The following is a 19,821-nucleotide window of genomic DNA, read 5'->3' as shown; positions in this document are numbered from 1 at the left end:
TTGTCCATTTTCTCGTTGTAGTTAGTTTTCTTCTATTTATGGCGATTGAATACTCGACCTTGGTTGTGCCTACTTGAAACACCTTCTCTGAGGCTGGACTTGTCTTTCTTGTCTGATTTTGACTCTCTGTTACTCTGAAGTAAAGCTCATGTCAACCAGTACCTCTTGCCTCGTGGACTGGCTGCTGGTTACGTGCTGGGTGCTGTGGTTGTGTGGTTTACCTGTGTGCTGTAGTGACTTAATCATGACTGCTGCCCTTGGGCAAGGCTGTTGTTGAGCATGGGGGATTCAGGTGGCTGTGACACGGAGCCAGGGCAGAACGACTGAAAAGCTTTATCCCCATTGTTAAGATCTGTAGGGGCTGGAGAGATATCTCCATGGTTAAGAGACCTGAGTTTGGTTCCCATTGCTCATACTGGGCAGCTCATAACTACTTGTAACTCTACAATGAGCACGCATGCACACACACACACACACACACACACACACACACACCCCACAGACACACAGATGCACACATAACCTAAAGAAATAGAGTAAGGTTTCTAGGAAAGGAATTAGTTGTTGGTAAAGAAGGGGGTTTGTTAGAAACCCAGAAAGAACTGTTCTCAGTGGTTTTCACCTTGCTTGTATGTTTCCTTGGAGCTTAAAAAAACACAGGTGTCCACCAAAGAGGAGGTGACTGGGCTAAGATGGAGCCAGGATTTGAAAACCTCACAGTGATTCTAATACATGGTCAAGACCAAGAGCAGAAGCTCTGTGCTCTGGGGCTTTATCTAGAATACATAGCGGGGCTCAGATAACAGCCATTCATTGTACCAAGCTAAGATTTTTAAATGATACATAGAGTTTCAAGGAAAAGGAATGGGAAAATACCAACAAAAGAAATGAGGAAAAGGAGAATGGACTGAAAACCCCGAGATATTGAGATGAAGCGCTTCGGTTCCACCATGGGCTCCTCACTTCAAGCATTGGTCTCTGCTGCCACAAGACCATTCTTGGAAGTTTCAAAACGAGACCATTTCTAGATTCTGAGAATCAAACTGACTACTCCACTGTGGCCTGCCAAGTTTATCCAGCAGGGAACATCACAAAAGGGTATTGATTGTCTGAGCACATGTGATGGGAAAGAACCCATCCTCTTCAGCAGCAGGACCCACCATTCACACGATGCTTGCTTATGCCTGGAGCAGACAGAGCTTCTTGATGAATGAGCACCATTTTCTGTACCATTAGATAATACTACCAAATTAATGGAGAATTAAAAACACCAACTGATACCAGCATATATAGTATTTTTTCATTTGTGCTTGGACAGAAGGGTAGGGTGTGAGGCAGACATAAACATACGCAGAGGTAGAATGTTTCTGGGGAATAAACTCAAGTTGTCCCTGGGAAGAAAAACTGAGACACACGAAGATGTAGGAATGTTCTGTATCACTTGAGTGTTGCGCCAAGGGCAGGTATTGACTAACTGCATTAAAGCTCCTCCTTCCTCTTTCATGCCATGGGTGATTTGAACCCAAAACACAAAAGTAGGCATTATTGGAACACAAGATACACAAAACGCCCTGAAAGAGATGTGACAGAGGTGTGTGTGTGTGTGTGTGTGTGTGTGTGTGTGTGTGTGTGTTTTAAGTCCCGGGTATTATCTGTGGTGCCCTTGCATTTGCCCCATCATATCCCAGTACTCAGAGAATGTCATGGTACACACCTCAAGCTCAGACCAAGTGCATTAAAAACATTTATTATGGAAAAGAGGCAAGAGCCAGAGCACACCTCTAGCAAGGGTAAAGAGACTGCAAGGCATCTTCACTCACAGTGCTGCTGCTACAGAAGTTGTACCTGCGGGGGAAGCAGCAGGCTGGTTGGTCAGTGGCTCCATGGCTTCAGTGAGACTGTCAGATAGTGCCTACCCAGCACCCAGGTTTGCTTCCTCAGACTGAAAAACTCTAGGACCCTAGGCAGGGACCCAACTGATTCCAACTAGGGATGTTCTCCTTACAGAGCTGTTCAAATGCTAAAAGTACAGCAGCTACATCACACCAAAGCCTGTAAGTCAGGTTTCCTGTTGCTTCTGTCTTCCAGAAGCCAGCAGTGGCCCTGCCACTGGCCCAGAGCAGGTTTTGTCCTGGAGGTCTACATCTCACTGTTTTTCTGATTGCTCTATTTTGAGCTATCCTTTCTTGCTATGTTTTGAAATTATTTGGTTCCTGGTTATCTTTAATGTCAACTTGACACACCCTAGAATCATCTTAGAAGAGAACCTCAATAGAGGAATCACTTAGATTGGATTGGTCTGTAGGCAACGGTGGAGCACTGTCTTGACTTTTAATTGATTTCAGAGGGCCCAGCCCACTGTGGGCATACACCATTCCCAGACAGGTGACCCTGAACTGCCCACGAAAGCTAACTGAATATAAGCTGGCCTTTGAGCCATCTAGCAAGCAGAATTCTTCATTTTGCTGTGAAGTGAGCTCCTTAGCCAGAGAATGCTGTTTGGGCTAGCAAGAGGGCCTGCCTTCCAGTCCAGCCTCGAATCCGAATCTGCCTGCACTCCCTTCAGTGATGGACTGTGACCTGAAGATGTAAGCTAAAATGCTCATTTCCCCCATCACCTGGTTGCTTTTGGCTATCACAGCAACAGAGCAGAAACCACAACAGTGGATTCTGTCGCAACTCCCATTAAAGTCGATTCTCTTCCCTGAGACCAAGAGCTTTTCTCTGTGAGCCAGACTCATGTCTATATCCCTCCTATGCCAAGTCTCAAAAAACTCTGTTCACACTGAAAACCGCACACTAACTGAAACTAATTCCACCACCCTTTCCCTAGATACCTCTGTCATTGGGAAGAAAATGATCTAACAACCAATGCTTTGCCCTTGCCACGTTGAAAACCATCTAAGGGAAATGATCCTCAGTTTCCACAGCAAACCAGGTGGCTGGTGGGGAGGGGATGAAAAGCTGGGTGATTTAGTGAGAGAACGGACAGTGAGCAAGTGTCTGGGCGATGTGGGAGACGGATGACTTGGTGACGAAAGAGGACGTGACAAGTAACGAGGCGCGGATGGTGGGTAGGTGAGAGACTGGGAGGACAGGTGGAGGCAAAGACAGAGGAGCACCTAAATACGACCGGAGAGAAGGAATCTCGGATACCTACTCTTTTCCGTCTTTACCACGTTGCACGGTGATTCGTGAAGCTCCCATCTCGGGACTGGAGAACTTAACCATCTGGATTTCTCCAACATTGACATCCACATCAATGTCTTTCACGTGTAAGGTGTCTGGTGTGAGGGAGCCTCTGATTGCACAGACAGAAATATCATGTCAGCTGGATGCATGACTACCTGGGATGATCTTCACCTATCCTTTCTAGGCAAAGGGATGCTGGCTTTCTGCAAATACCAGGAAGATCTGCAGACATATCTAGGGGCTTCGCAAACAAACATTTCTGGAGAACACACTTAAAAAAAGTCAGTCTTCAGATGTCCATTGTTTTTGTTTGTCCCAAAGAGAAGAAAAGTTATTTGGGGTAGCTGGGAACTCAAAGTTTGCTACATGACAAACTGATGCAGAATCTTTGGCTGAAAGATTCATGCAGTTTGGTAAGCACAATTTGTTAATGTCACATTAGTAACTCCAGGAGTTGTCAAAAAAATTAAACTCACATGTGGAGCCATTAAAATTAGTGCAAAAGCAGAATCTAATTTTTACCATCTAAGCTGTGTTTTCACTCAGCACATACCCACCAAGCTCTTCATACATCCAGCATAAGCTAGAGGCTGAGGTCATGATAGGAATAAGCTGTGGGCCCCAGGCTTCTGTGTATATTGGCGTGGGGAGCTGAAGTGGGGGTTGTCATATAGATGGACCTCATTCAAAGGAAGAATGAAGATCAAGCTAGGCCTAGTAATGCAGGCCTGTCATTCTAATTATGTATAAAGGGAGGCAGGAGTATTTCAAGTTCAAGGACAGCCTGGCCACTTAGTGAGACCCTGTCTCAAAACAAACAAACAAATGAACTGAACAGAAACACTAGAAAGAGGTCTGGAGGTACAGCTCCATGGTGAAGTATTTGCCCAGCCTGTAGGAGGCCCTAGGGCCCAACTCTTAAGCATTACATTATGTAACACACACACACACACACACACACACACACACACACACACACACACACCGTAGTCCTGTGATTAACAAAAGCAATCAACACGTGATCCGTTTTAAACACCAAGCCCTTTCTCACAGAGCTTCCTCTTTTCACATACAAAGTGGGGTGACTGAGTTAGACAAGGCAATTTCTTCCCAGCTCGGATAGTCTGGGCCTTGGGTTCTGCTCGCAAATACCTGAATTTGCAAAGCGGTAGATAACTAAGACTTTATGAATCATCTCTTAGGGACAACTTAGCTATTGCCCTTGCTACAGAACTTACCTGAAAATTTCATACTGTTTAGAGTTTCCGTTACTTCCATACAGAGAGACCAAGATGTACCCATTCACTTTCTTTGCTCCAGACAGTTTGACTGACACCTTGTATCTCCAACCTGTGACGAGAAATATATCGTTTCAACACACTTATCTTGTTGGGAAAAGAAGTGACCCAACTGGAAGCGTTATTTTTCTAAGACCGACTTCCCCTTGGGAATGCGACTGTTTTCTTCCATGGAGTTGACACATGACTTCAGATACTGGGCAAGGTAAGGAGACCAAAGGGACAGAAAACACAACAGCTGAGCACAATGCAGTGTCTGCTCTAATGGATGAAAGACAGTCTATTGCTACACACATCCCCAGTGGATACAGGAGAATGTCCCCCTCCTCCATCCCAATTTGTATATTGAGGTCCTGTTTGCAATGGCTAGTTTTGTGTCAACATGACTCAGCTAGAGTTATCTTAAAGGTGGGAACTTCAATTGAGAAAATGCCTCCATAAGATTGGGCTGGAGGCAAGCCTGTAGAACATTTTCTTAATTAGTGATGGGGGAGGGCCCAGCCCACTGTGGGTATGGCCACCTCTGAGCTGGTGGTTGGTCCTGGGTTCTATAAGAAAGCAAGCTAAGCAAGCCAGTGGGTTGTTGCTGTGACAGACCTGACCATGTGTTCGGGAGGATTGCGGGAGGACTTTCGGACATCGGGCTAGGAGAGCCACGGAGTGTTGGGAGCTCCTCAGGCTGCTCTCTAGGAGCTTGGAAGAGAACATTGAGAGCAGTGCAGATGAGGGGGCCAGGCTTGTGAAGCTTCAGAGGGAACTTTGCGAGTCCCTTAACAATTCTGTCAGGGCCGTGTGCTGTTCTGAGTTAAGAATCCGTGATTCTGGTCAGCTGGGTTGGAGAATCAGCTGTGATTAGCAAGAGTCCAGGATCACTGAAGCAAAACCTTTGATTTACTGGGGTACTCGGTGCTGCTTAGCTGGAGTGGAGAAATCGGTGACGATTAAGAAGAGGCCAGCATTATTAACGGGAAATCTTCGGGGAATTGTTTCCTGAGAGTCAACATGCAGAAGTTGTGTGTGTTCAGAGGTGGCCAAGATGGTACCTTGTGCTGACAGGTGAACTTAGTAGTGTAAGAGTCTCCCAGGTGGTACCGGTTTTGAGGGCACGAAGGAGTCCTGGAGAGGCTTGGAAGGAGTCACAGAGGCTTGGCACTGTGAGAGCCCAGAAGAAGGCACTGGGGAAGGGGCAGCAGGAATAGCAGTAGAAGCCCCAGGATTGTAGGGGTCATGGAGAGAGAGCCTATGAGAGGCTACTGGGGAAAGTGCAGCCCAGTCACAGCAGAGGACCCGGCATTTGGGGGATGCTACTACCGCAGGAGACTGCTAAGTGCAGCACCCATCGAGTGATGCCAGACTGAGTCTAGAAGACAAGCTGTGTGTGCTGCAGGAGACGGAGGCTGAGCAGTGACCCAGACCCCTTGGAGGAGCCCAGAAGATCATGAGTGAACCCTAGATGATTGGACATTGAGTTTTTGCACTGTGGGAGTTTGGTTTGCCCAGGTTCTTCCTTCTGGAAGTATTTATTTTTGATTTTTCAGGGGCCCATGGTTGAGAGGCTTTTAATTTTAAAAGCCTTTAAGTTTGAAAGAGACTATTTTAAGGAGACTGGATTTTTGGGTGTTTTACTTGTTATAAAGACTGTGGGACTTTTAAAATTTGGAATGTTTATATTGCAATGTTGATATTAATGTGTGATCTTCGCAAAGAACAAGAAAGGAATGGGTGTGGCTTAACAGTGGTGTGTTTGTGTGTCAAGCTGACAAGGGGTCAACAGAGCTGACTAGTTATGTCAGCTTGATACCAGCTAGTGTGGTGGCTATCTTTAGAACTCATGCTACAAACTGAGTTAGTTATCTGAAAGGAGGGAACCTCAGTTGAGAAAATGCCTCCATAAATCTGTAAGGCATTCTTTAAATTAGTGATTGATTAATTGGTTAATCAGCCCATCGTGGGTGGTATCATCCCTGAACTGGTGGTCCTGGGTTCTTCTATAAGAAAGCAGGCTGAGCAAGCCAGGGAAATAAGCCAGTAAGCAGCACCCATCCACGTCCTCTGCACCAGCTCCTGTCTCCAGGTCCTTGCCCTGTCTTAGTTCCTGTCCTGAGTTCCTTCGGTGATGGAGTGTTACCTGGAAACCTAAGCCAAATAAACCCTTTCCTCCCCAGCTTGCTTAGGTCATGGTGTTCATCACAGCAACAGGAACCCTAACTGGGACTGCTGATGCCATACTGTTAGGGGAGGGGACCTTGGGAGATAAGTCTTGAGAGCAGAAGCCCACGGATGAGATTAAAGGAACTTCAGGTGGCTCTGCGGCCCTCTGTGCCCTACTCATGGGCAGGATACAATAGGAAGATGCTTGTGTGCAGAACGTGATTGTGCTACTGTGCACACCTCACTTCAGCCTCCAGGACCTTGGGGGAATAGAAAGGTTTAAAAGCTCTCAGTCTACAAGAGTGCTGCTGTAGCTGCCTGAACTGGCTAAGGCTTGGTTGCGGGTGGCTTTGTTATTTGTGGTATTTGATCATCTTCTTCTTTTCCAATTGGTCAACACTTACATTTTCTTCTCAATCTTTTGATTAAAAGCAATCCTACGCGTAAGACTCTTTGGCCCTTCTGTGTTTCTGTAGAATGTTCTGAGAAACAGAGTGATGGAGTCAAGAGAATGTGCATGTGTAGATACTTTATAGGTACTGATGAGAATTCTTTTTATGATAAAGGTGGGATTGCATGAAATAATGTAAGTGTATACTATATAATCACTTAAATTTAAAGCTGCTGCAGAAAAGGCTTTTCCATTAGTTTGATCTTGTGTTTTCTAATGAGAATTTGGGCAAAGTGACACCCATGACGATGGAGTGTTGCATGTACATGCATGTTTGTTTGTATGTGTGTTTGTATGTGTGTGTTTGTATGCAGTGTGTGTGTGTGAGGGTGTGGTAGGTGTCAGAGGGTGGTCAACTCTGATTTTTCTGATTTACAATCACATTGCCTCAGTTGCCCTCTTCTGCATCAGTCCGTGCATCTTCTCTGTCATGAGAAGGTGGACATGTGGTTCAGTCCCCCCCTTTCCTCTAGTTCCCCTGGGAGTTATTGGCTAAGGGAGTGACTATGAGCCCCGAGGCATGGGCTCTTCTGCCACCCTTATTTTACAGCTTGAGCTGGTGACAGCTGAGTTTTTGTCAGTTAATTAATACCAAGGGGCTTCACTAACAGAGTTCAGGTGCTTTTAAAATTATTTTCTAGGAAATTTTAAGTGAAATGGGAACTTACGAGCAAAGTCCTCAGTATCTCCTGTGTTCAGAAAGAACGTTTGTTCCACAGCAGCGGTTTTCCCGCTAAATTGATCAGCATAGTGTCCCATTTGGGGGCACCCTTCATTTGGACAAGGGAAGCAGCCATTCTAGAGGGGAGAGATCATTTGTTAGCAGGAGATCTTGCCAAGATCACTCCTTCTTTCCTCCCTCCCTCCCTGCTTTCCTTCCTCTCTCCTTCCTTTCTCCCCTCCCTTTTTCCCTCCCTTCCTCCATTACCTTTCTTTCTTCCTTCCTATTATTTAACTACTGATTTATTGATCTATCTTTTATCTATTGTCTATTTTCATTTTTATTTCTATTCATCCTTCTGATTATCAATCTTTTATTCACCCTCTTGGTTACTTATTCATCCTACTAGCTCAAACATGCTTGGGTTTATTTATCTATACATCCATGGACCCATGGATCCATGCATTCATTCTCAGAATTGTACATGGGATCATCCTTTATCATGCAGAAGACCCAAAAGTGTACCTTGAAAACTTATAGCTGGGAGACAAGTCATATAGGAAAATGTAAAATAAATAGGAAGGGACTGTGAGATAATGCCTCTAGGGAGAAGTCAGTTGGGAAGGCAACAATTTACTTCCAGAGAAAAACAAGGATCTGGGCCAGGCATGGTGATACACATGCCTTTAATCCCAGCACTACAGAGGTGGTTGCAGTCAGATCTCTGAACTCGAGATCAGCCTGGTCTATATATTGACTTCTAGAACAACCAGAGCAAATAGGGTGACCCTGTCTCAAAATCACAAAACAAAACAAAAGAAAGAACGAAAGAAAAATGAGGATCCTTAATCACTTGCACTTCACTGTGAACGATTTTACTCACTTGGATCCCACCCGGTGCTCCTTAGACAGCTGCTCACTCACAGGGCCTTCCAATCAGGTGAACGCTGTCTTTGTTCTCTGACCGTATGCCTTACCCCAAGTACGTGGTTTAAGATTTGAAAGAGCCAGACGGATGCTAGAGGCAGTGCGACTGCCCAGTCCCCTGCGGTAGCCAGTGCAGGCAAGGCCACTCAAATCAAGGCCACTCACTAAGAAATCACAGACCAGCAGGGCGGTGGTGGCGCACGCCTTTAATTCCCACACTAAGAGGCAGAGGCTGTTGGTTTTTTGTGAGTTCTATGTCAGCCAGGTCTTCAAGATCTAGTTCCAGGCTTTAAAGCTACACAGAGAAACCCTGTCTTGAAAAACCAAAAAAGAAAAGAAAACCAAAAAAGAAAAGAAATCACAGACCACGATGATCAGATATGAGATCCTTTTCACCTGATACATCTCAGGATGTCAAAGTCAACGTTTTGGGGAAAAAAAGAATTTAAATATATTTTTCTTGATAAAGATATTTTAAAAAAACCTGAGAGTTTTGCAATTCTTGATATAATAAGTGATTTGGGTGAAGAGTGTCAACAATTTTTTTTTCCGAGTTTACTGCTGAAAATGGGGATCCCTAAAAGGTCGTCTAGAACTGGTTACTGTGTTTATAACTGAGATCTAGCAGACGTGAGCTTACTGGGTAATCGAACTCAGCTACCAAATACTGGAGGAAGCACTGGGGAACGGCTGCTCCTGGTTGTGATCCACTAAGAAGAGACCATCTCGACCACGAAACCAGAAAGGAACAGGCAATTTGAGAGCATGGAGCATTCTCCCAACCCCCCTGTCTGAATCCTCAGAACTATCTGTGTCCTGGGAGACTGAGGGAAGATGGTGAACTGGACAGAATCAGAGGGCAAAGAGACATGACAATAAATGCAATGCAGAAAGGAAAGGGGGATGGGGGAGGAAAGACAGAGGGAAGAGGGAAGAAGGAGAGACAGGGAGGAGCGGAGGAGAGATGGGGTGAAGGAAGCAGGAAGATGGAAGGAATAGGGGAAGGCTATGAGGGACAAAGGAAGGACGGATGGACAGTGTCGGGTTAACACAGGTAAATGGAGTTTCAACCACGGGCTGTGCATTTAAAATGTTAGTGCATCAGAGAAGGATTTCTTACATGCCCTTTACAGGAGGGTGGCCTTGTTCTCGGAGACGGATGCCGAAGGATCTCTGAGTGCAGTACCCTCATGTTTCTGATTCTCTTTCACACGGTACAGAACACACATACATGCTAGTGTGCGAAACATGAGCAATCGGCGTGTGTAAGTGACAGGTGTGACGGGCACTTTTGTGCTCCTCTGTCGACCTGCTTGTTGACTGGGAGTTTTCTAAGTGAGAACCTGGGGACCGTGGGGAGGTCCAGTGAGACCAGCAACGTGGTCTCTACTTCAGTCCACTTCCCTGCTGGAGGAAGACGGTTTTGGAAACCTTCTCAGCCCCCACCCCCAACCCTGTTTATGTCTGTGGAGTCGATGGCATCTTTTCATTATTTATGTCACAGAGACAAACACGACCAGCAGGGCCACCAGGCTCGTCTCCGGGGTCCTGGAGTGACCTACCTTCTGGAACTCCTCATAGGAGCTGCAGGGGAACCCCAGGAAGCCATCCGGGTGGAGAATGCTGCTGTTGTAGTACATGAAGCTCCGCAGGTGGTTGCAGGCTATAAAGTCTTGAACTCCTGAGAAAACCAAGGCCACAGGAATGAGAGAAGGGCCTTCACCTTCGCAAGGAGCAGCCACCACCCCTCAGGACTCGGGGTCAGGCAACTGCTGGGAGTGTCAGGTCCTAGAAGTATGCTTGTTAAATGTGTGTGACGTCTGTGAAATGACCGAAGGATGGGGGAGCCGACTGGCAGAGAGAGAGAGACAGACAGACACACAGAAAATAAAAATAGACACAGACAAGTCCGCATATTCATGGAAAGAGAAAACAGAACAATCCATTAAAAAAGCTTTTAAAGACTTAGCTTTTAAAAACAGAACACACATATAAGTATGCAAGTAGGGAGAAGAGAGACAGAGATACTCAACAGGTGATCTTCATTGTCCGTGAATGCTACACCCTTGGGTTCAGCCGACCATGACTGGACCATGCTGCTAGGTCTTCGAGTGTTTGTACCAAGTGTCTGCTGATTTCTGGTCAGCATTCCCAGAACACCACTGCATAGCAGCCATGAGGGTGTTCAGCCTTTCCTGGGGGCCAACCGTTCTCAGGTCTCACTGTTAAGGCTGAGTTAGGCTAAGTGACTCCTTCTCTAAGCTAGCCTGAGCTCAGGTGATCCCAGTGTACCACCTCCTACTTTGACCAACGATGCTTTGTTGGGAAAATCACTTTTCATTTCTCCAGTTACTTAACATAAAACTTCCCATGGAGGAATCTAACAGGACCGTTATGGGAGTCCCTCATCATGAAAGGACCTTTGTGGGTGGGGTAGCTTTGCCCTCTCGGCTCCTAGCCCTGCCTGCCGTGCTTACAGCCCATCATCCTGTTCAGAGTGCTCACACCAGTGGCCCTCAGTAGACAACAGAACCTGCTTTAAACTTAATTGTTTCTTTCATCCAAAATTGCTGCTCAGGGATCCCATAATAGAGGAGAAAGTGTGTTCAATTGTTCCCTGTGCCCAGTGCCTGTGTGACATGCGTGGCATACAATAGAAACATACACCAGTGCTCATGACTGGTTCACTCTAAATTGCCTCTTTAATTAAGCCTGGGTTCTCTGCTATTGTGTGTGCCCTGCTCGTCACTTCTGGGATGGGGCAGCTGTTATTATGGCTCAGGCTTCTTTAGGGGGAGAACAGCCAGTCCCCCCATGAGTTACTAGATAAGGGGCCAAGAGGTCGAAAGCTCTGTTTATTTCTCACGAGGTGCTGGATGTCGCTTTATCCAGACTACTTGCACATGGGGCATTAAAAAACTACCACAAACTCCTCAACAGCATATGCTTGCTGCTTGCTTCAGGTCAGGGCCAGGTTCTGGGGTGATGGGATCAGGGTTCACTAAGACCCAGCCACATGGAGCTTCTAGTTCAGAAAAATAATAACAAAAAAATAATTACTGACTCCAACGCCCCTCTCTCAGAGAGGACAGTGATTCTGGTCTCGGGAGAGGGACAAAGAGAACAGCGGCCGTCATATCAATGGCTCTGGGATGTAGCTTATGAGTAAGGGTTTAAGTCCTGCCTCCAGATGAACACAGTGACACACAGGCTTCAGGAGGTCATACTGTGGCTAGCAGTTCAGGCCTCCCTGCCCATGAACACCCCAGTTCCTCAGGGTGCATCTTCTTCTAGCCAGCTACCTCAGTCTCCTACCTGACACAGCCAATAACAAGAAAGGCAGAACCTCCATCGCCTGTGGGTGCTCTGCTGTCTTTCAAGGAGCAGGAGCTGAGGATGTGATGGGGGTGGGGGCGAAGCCAGAGCTGGGGGTTTGCCACTGTGTCCACCTTATCCTGCTAGTCTGGCAGCTGAGATATGAGCTCAGAGCCTTCCAGTAAGAGGCCAGGCTTATATATCACATAGCCTTGAACAAAGTATGTAGATTTCCAGATGCCGTGTGTCTGCATGTATGAAGCAGGGCCAAATATCTCACAGTGTTATGAACACCTGACTCGGAGCAAGCCCGTGATAGACGGCAGCAAGGTGATCACTATGGTGGCCAGACTCATACATTTTGCTTCCGTCCCCAACTCGCAGTTACCCCTTTTGTGTGGGAGATTCTTCTGTCTGTGTGCTGCTTTTATCGGTTAATGAATAAAGAAACTGCTTTGAACCTATGGCAGGGCAGAACAGAACTAGGCGGGAAAGTTAGGCTGTATGCTGGGAGAAAGAGAGGCAGAACTAGAGAGAAGCCATGGAGCCCCTGGAGACAGATGCTGGGAACTTTAGCTGGTAAGCCACAGCCACGTGGTGATGCACAGAATAATAGAGATGGGTTAGTTTAGGATATGAGTTTAGCCAGACATACGCTTAAGCTATTGGCCAAACAGTATTGCAAATAATATGGTTTTCATTATTTCGTGGCTGGGCAGCCCGGATGAAGAAGCAGCTTCTTCTAATACCTGCTCAGTTCATTCGCACACCTACCTTGCCATATTCTGTTTACATCAACAATGGTAGAAAGGGTGTTTTTCTTACATCCAGGCATTTCCTTCCCTCCGTTTGGAAAGAAATCCAGATGGCCCACCTTCTGGCTCATCCCAAAACCTGAAACATTTGAAGCAGAATGATCAGGGGTGTACACGGTCCCAAGGTCACATCTGGCCTCAGTGAGGTCATCGGTCCATTCAAACGGAAGCATGGGCCTTGGCAGTTTTCTCCTTCGCCACATCAATTCTCTCTACAGACAGTTCTCAGGAGGGCAACTGGCAGGGCAAGGAGGATGGAACAACACAGGAGGCGAGGAGGGAGAGGATGAGCTATGGGTGTGCATGTGTGCATGCGTGTGTTTCTATCTGTGGGTATGTGGATATGCCCATCTGTCTACTTTAGAGAGGCCCTGGACAATATTGGTAAGTCCAAGATCAGAAGCATGCATCTAGTAGCATGTCTATTACATTATTTGTTTAAATATTTGGTTTCTGCATTATGTATGTTTAGATTATGTGTGTGTTGAGTGTCCGTGTGTGGATACATGCAGTCGAGTGCAGGTGCTCTCAGAAGCCAGAGGTAGAGTTACAGACCACTGTGAGCTACCCAGCATGAGTGCTAGGAACCAGACTCAGGTCTTCTGCTAGGGTGGTACGTCCTTGCAACACTAAGCAAGCCCTCCCCCACTGTAGTGTCTTATGCTTGTGATCACAGTGAGCCTATGGCAGAAATTCTCTAAAACTGAACACCATCTCAAATCTTCTAGACTGTATTGCTGTCGCAAAGCTGCAAAGGTTCTTCGGGAAGGCGCATTAGAGTTTTGAGGTGCACAGACCTGTGCTCAAACCCTGGTTCCACTGATCAGCTAGCGAGTCTCCTCAGCTGTGAGGCGGTGACAATGTCCCTTTCACGGTGCTGTGTCATAAGCTGTCGTGTGCATGATGCTCAGGGCAGCACACTCTAGGTACTCAGTAAATGCTATCTCTGTCATCGTCTTGGTCCCTGTTGCTAAAGCACGCCCTGTGTGTTTCTCGAATGGTTATCTGATACAAAGCACTGGTTTTAGAAGCATTTAACACAACAAGGATGTAGTTCCAACAGGACAAACTGTACCCAAAGCTTTGGCATTTTTTTAAATAAAAAATTAAGTCTAAAAACTTTACAGTCAGGTCAAGTGAAAACATGTACTACTTTGGATGTAGGGAGAGATGCAGGGATGGATGTGTCATCACCTCCCTAGGCTATAGAAGAGTTTTTGGTCCAGCCTGGGGTCACAGACTCCATGTCAGCATCATTGTACTGGGTAATTGTTGTGGCTGGTATCCATAGTTACTGATTGGGGCCTAAGGTGCATTGTAGCTATTCATGCTGAATCTTCTCTCTGCAGGTGTGTGGGTGGTCAGTGGGGGTGTCATGTGGACACGATGACATCAGTCACTGGTCATGAGGAATTGGGAGTGAAGAACTCACCTAGGTTGGGAATCATGGGTTTACTATCTGTGTGAATCACATCTACAAACATGGCATCTGATGGGTCCAGCCGGACTTCCTCTGGCAGGCCTTGGAAACAGGGCTCCGCAGGGTCCAGTCCTGAAGGGTAGAATGGCGGCAGAACAATCGTACCCCACAAAAGACAAGTCCACAGTCTGAGGTAAGGATGCCAGGAAAAGAAAGCCCTCCATACCCCAGCCATCACCTTTCTGGGAGGCTGCAGCTCCTGGTCTACTTGAGAGAAAGAAGTGAGGGCAGACAGTGGGGAGCAGGAAGGTTGCCTAGAGGTTCAGAAACTCCTAGCCTTAGCTCCAGGGAAGATCTGGGTGGGACACTCACCCCTCTCACTTCCCCTTTTCTGATCACAAGCTCCATGGCCTTGCTCAGCTGTTCCCCAGTCCCTGGGACCCACGCTGCTCCCCAGTCTTTTGACCCTTTGACAATTCTTCCCTTATTTAACCCTTTCTTCACTAAAGCCTCCGCTCAAATACAGCCTTTGCATGGAAACTTTCATTTTTCCTCGGGTCCTAGACACAGCATTGTTTTGTGGTCGTAAATTCCGCTTTGAATTTGTCTACTTATTTTTCTTCTACACGCTGGCCGGGTCTGTGGGTTTCCTGAAACAGAGTCTGTGCCCAGCATTTTCAAAGAGGAGCCGAGATGAGGAGAAGGTAGAATATCTCTGTTCAAGTGTCTGCCCCCATCCAGAGAGCCATCCATCCCTCTTCCGGGTTTATTATGAAAATCCCATGAAAAGATGGAACAGACAGGCCCCAGCAAACTGACAATGTCTGCGGGATTATAAAAAACACTATTCCTGCCCTTCAATCCAGTGCCCTGAGCGGGGCAGGTTCAGCAGGCACAAAAGCAAGAACTGTTTCAGCTGTCTTGGGCTCGTGAACGCTGTCTGTTTCCTTCATTCACCGAGCATCTCCTAAGTGATTTGTCTCTAACTGGCTGTGCCTGACTGAGCAAAAACATTCAAGGAGTGAGCGGAACAGATACATCTTAAAAAATCACTACCAGTGTTGTCCCCAAAGTTAGTTTTTATAAGCCTGAACCTGCTTATATTTCTCTTGTTTTGGAAACACATTTTTATCTATGACTGTGGATTTTCTAATAGGCATTAAAAAACAAGGCCAAGTCGTTTTGAGTCAGGACATCACTTAATGTCAGGAAAGCAGGAGGGGTGTCCTCTGCCGTGGGACAGACACTGGTAGAGGCTTCCCCTACTTACTTCCCTGGCCCTTGGACCCCAGATTGGCTCTCAGGACGCTTACCTGTGATCCTGCCCAAGCGACCCTCAAGTCTCCTGCCTGCTTCCCCAGCCACGTGTGATCCCAGACTGTGGCCGATGAGATGCACGTTCTTTGGGCTGTAATTCAGCTCTGTCTGTGGAAAGAGATTTCCACATTATGTTCCCAAGAACCACGTGGGAACGAGAAGGTTGGGGAGTAGAGGCTGGTCTTTGCCAGAGGATTGGGCTCTTAGGAGCTGGAGACTTCAGGGGACTGAGCCTTCCATCAGGGACTGCTTGGCCAGGTCATACTGCAGTCTGTTAGGCCCCTGGGGACGGTTCTCTGCTCTTGAGTGCGGCAACAGTGCTGGCCAGTGGCCACCACACTAACTGCAGGCCGCCTCTCAGGCTGCTGCTGCCACCTGGTGTCGCCAGGGAGGCCTTCGCCCTGGTTATAAAGGACTGGGCGCTGCGAAAGCGGAACTTGGACCTTCTGGAACTTACAGCAGGGAAGAGAGGGAGCCAAGAGTAAGTCCCCACCCCACCCCTCTCGCATATAAAGTGTGAAACTCAAAAGCTTTCTTACACCGTCCCGGTCTGCTTTCAGTTCCCAGAACAGCTTGCAAGGAAAGCCTTAGGTCAAAAGGGGAAACTGAGGCTCCCAGGTCCACAGCTCGAGCACTGTGGACAGTCAGCAGGGAGTAAGGTTGTTGTTTCACCTCAGGAGGGGCGTTGAGAATTTGGTTTGCTTGATCAATCTGCCGCTCCAGCCCTGCACTTGGTCCCTAGCAACCTTCTCCGCCCCTCTCTAGCCCCGCCCCTCTCTAGCCCCGCCCCTCTCAAGTCCTGCTTGTGCCTAACTCTGCCCTTCTCTCTAACTCTCCCCCAGACTTGGTCCCAACGGGACCTTACCGACAGTACTTGTACTAAGTAAGCAATCTCAGCGCCCACAACCCGAGTGTTGTAGACGGCTTGGGTGTATTCGGCCTTGGCGCCGTGCCTCCAATCGACGCAAATACAGTTCACTTTCTCCACTTGAAACATACTCTAGGGAAAAGAAAGAAATAGAACAAACTTCATAAACAGGCCAGGTCGCACACCCCAGAGACAGGAATTCACCTTGGTTCTTGCCAGCATCTCAGTTTCCCGCCTGCCATCACAGCTGACCCTGAGGGTCGCGCTGTGAACTGGGTATGCTCATCTTACTTAAAAGATGTGGAAACTGAGTCCCGAGGGGATGAGTTCCTAGCCTTGGGGCTCAAAGTCAGGTCCAAATAAACGACCTGGTCAGAGAAAAACAAATTCTTAGGCTGTGAAACTGACAATGCATTTCATCGGGTATGCTAGCCCATCTCAAAGGCTCTAAACCTGCATGTGGCCAGGGGCACAGACACAGACCATGTCTGTCACCACAGAACATTCCGTGAACTACCGGAGCTTAAGAGGGCAATATGTTTGTTCAAGTTACTGCTGCACACGAGTCAAGACAGAATTTCAGCTGGTGTGTGGAGTGTACTAGCAACCGTGGGAGAGCACGGCAGTGGCATTGGAGGAGAGAAGTGAGCATTCCTTAATAGTTTTTCTTTGAACATTTCCTTTCCTGGTGTCGGGGGCACAGAGTGTGGGGTTCGGGGGAGGAGGACAGATCATCACCTTGCATATGTCAACCGGCCAGCTACCTTCTCCCTTGTCTGTGAAGCCATGGATGACGAACCGTGTCTTGCGGTTCAGTTGGAAGTTGGAAGCCTTGATGGTGGCTGGGTCAGTGGCAGAGATCTCCTGGTTTGATTAGACAAGATGAGTTTGGCTATTGGTCTGGCCCATCTGCAGGCTAGTGACAGACAAACAGGCCAATGAGACCGAGATCCCAGGCTCAGAACCACCGAGCTGAGTTCCGTGAATACAGAAAGTACAAGCTCACTGACTTCCTGTTTTCCTGAACCTTGAACCTAAATCTAAGAGTTTCTGTCAAGTGTGGCTCAGGCAAGACGCTACAGTGGGATTAGCAGTAGCTGTGACTCAGTTCCTCAAAGTCACAGGTATCTTCACGCTGCTTGGTATCATTTGTAATTATTACCACTTAGTTACAGGAGTTTTTAGAGCAATCTTTATTGAGATGATAAAATAGCATATTTAATAATATGCTTCTTATTTTCCATTTTATTCATATTCTGATGACTGTTTTCAATCAAATTGGTTTTCTTTGCAGCCCGTTAAATTTTATATCATCTGTTTGGGATATTATCCTGAGAACGGCCTTTAGGCTCCCTCTGGTAGCTAAATAGATTCCTGGCTCGGGGAAGGTAGAAAATTCTTGACTGGACACCACAAGCCTGAACTCCAGTTCTGGGGAGCCTGACACTTTAGAGCAGACTCCCCCACGGCCACAGACTTTCTTAGGACCCTTCTGCCAGCACATGCTAGAAGGATAGGACATTAAAAGCACCAATGGCTGCTGTGGTCTACACAGCTTCCCAGCTGGAGGAACCAAGTCCTAGAGTGGGTGGCCCAGGTACCTAGAGGCAGACCCGTATGCTAGGGACCAAAGCTTGAACTACTTGAACTCATACCAAAGTCATCATTGAAAACCTCTCTGGTCACCTGACCACCTGGGGCAGGCCTGTTCTGAAAGTCACCCCAGGGATCTCGTATTTTCAAATCCTTTGTGGTTAACTGTACTCCGTCCTTTCCTGTCTTGTGGATTCTTGTTTTGTATATGTGATTGCCCCGTTGCCGTGATGAGAAAGTGACGGAGGATGTAGTTGGGTTTTCCATTTATTCTCTGTAAATGTCACCATTGCTCTTCTTGGGTCACAGTCCTAGGGTGGACCTGGAGACCTATACACTAATATGTGACTGTGTGTATATTTTTGGATTTTATTCCTATATTCTCTCTGATGCTCAGGGGTTATGACTCTTAGAATCAGGAACTCCCACATCCAAGAACTGTTCCAAAGTGCCAATTCTGCCCTAGCTAGCTACTCAAGGGCCCCAGCACATGGTCCAAACTGACCGTCATCCAGCCCAGCCACCCTATGCCCACACTTACTTGGTAGTTGTTTGGATTTTCATTTGTGTACAGAAGAAATTTGGTATCGATGGCCTCTGGGGACCAAGGTAGTGCCGTCGAAGGCCGCTGAAGCGTCCCTGCCCATGGCTTCTCATTGGAAAAGCAGCCCAGATGTCCATAGCAAACCTCTTTCCCTGGTGCAGGAAGAGCCACAAACAGGACAGGCATGAGGTTCCGGGAAGACATAATGTCATCTGCCACAGGAAGGGTGGACCCTGGCCAGACTGGTCATCTTGTTAGGTACCAGAACTCCTGTGCCTGTAAGAAACGTCTGAATGTGGGTGCATCTGACAAATTCACACTTCCAGGCTTCCCCCTCAGAGAGTCTGACGTTAAGGGTTCTAGGTTGACCCTACTACAGAATATTTAATAAGCAGTCTTATCAGGCAAGTTCAAGACACCGTCACCTGTAACAAAACAGCCCTGGGAGCTGCTACTTAGCGCCAGTCACGCCACTCTTAACATTAAGTACCTATGACGTGCCTAGGCCCACCGGCACAGGCATGGCATTTAGTCATCTTGGTCCCCACCGTCACCTTTTCCTCTCCAGGATGGGGATAGCATCCTCACCTGTGACGGTGGCCACCAGAAGGCCGATGGTCCAGCAGAGCAGCATCTCCCCTGATGGAAACAGGTATCTACTGACACCCATAGGCACAGGGATGAGGCCAGCAGGGGCAGGGCTCAAAGAGGTGGCACCTCTCAAGTGTACCCGGGAAGGTGAGCCACTAGAAGCCCAGCAGCCTGGACTATATAGATGAAGATATCTTTGGAGGGCGGGACCACAGGCTGAGGCCTCCCAGGGTATAGTGAGCCAGACGGCACCACCCTGGGATCTAGGGCCGAGTCTTCTCCTGAAGCCACCTCCCTTTTGGCGCCAATCCCCACTTCTGTCCTTGTTCAGGTGGCACTGTGACTTACTGTGTTACAGGGAATATATAGCCATGATCAGACGTCTGGACATGATCTTCCACAAACTTGCTTTATCTTTTGGACTCTGTTGAAGAAATCCCAGGACAGGAGAGATAGGGTTGCATCCGAGTGCCCTGAACCCCAGTTATCATAAACACAGAGTCCAGCACGGTCTATGGAGCAGGGCTGTTAGGAAGAGAAACTCAAGGGAAAGAAACAGGCATGGGTTATGAGAAAGAAAGGATTCTGTGGTTCTTTCTGAGTCAACAGGTTCAGCTGCCAAAATACTGCTTCTAAAATAAGAACAGGGAAGAAGAGATGTCTCCCCTCCCCACTCTA

General features: G+C 47.4%; 1 protein-coding gene across 1 annotated transcript; it reads right to left on the bottom strand.

Moving 5' to 3' along the window:
• Window positions 1-1,781: 1,781 nt before the first annotated feature.
• On the bottom strand, window positions 1,782-19,222 carry LOC101991097 (pancreatic lipase-related protein 2). The gene is made up of 12 exons (XM_005352550.1): window positions 19,141-19,222; window positions 18,550-18,704; window positions 17,154-17,279; window positions 16,413-16,547; window positions 15,544-15,655; window positions 14,243-14,362; window positions 12,770-12,889; window positions 10,243-10,361; window positions 7,761-7,890; window positions 4,431-4,542; window positions 3,161-3,301; window positions 1,782-1,845 (listed from the first exon to the last, which is right to left on the bottom strand). Exons 1-12 carry the CDS (start codon window positions 19,220-19,222, stop codon window positions 1,782-1,784), a joined length of 1,416 nt encoding a protein of 471 aa, XP_005352607.1.
• Window positions 19,223-19,821: the final 599 nt, after the last annotated feature.

The sequence above is a fragment of the Microtus ochrogaster genome, chromosome 8 (assembly GCF_000317375.1).
Source record: "Microtus ochrogaster isolate Prairie Vole_2 chromosome 8, MicOch1.0, whole genome shotgun sequence".
NCBI lineage: Eukaryota > Metazoa > Chordata > Mammalia > Rodentia > Cricetidae > Microtus > Microtus ochrogaster.
This window is presented reverse-complemented; position numbering and strand designations above follow the sequence as displayed.

Coding starts and splice junctions, on each gene's coding strand:
- LOC101991097 (XM_005352550.1), bottom strand. CDS start 19,222: ATGGGTGTCAGTAGATACCTGTTTCCATCAGGGGAGATGCTGCTCTGC. Junction 16,548..17,153: donor GGCCGGTTGACATATGCAAG/GTGATGATCTGT, acceptor TCTTTTCCCTAG/AGTATGTTTCAAGTGGAGAA. Junction 7,891..10,242: donor CCTATGAGGAGTTCCAGAAG/GTAGGTCACTCC, acceptor TCTCCCCTCTAG/AATGGCTGCTTCCCTTGTCC.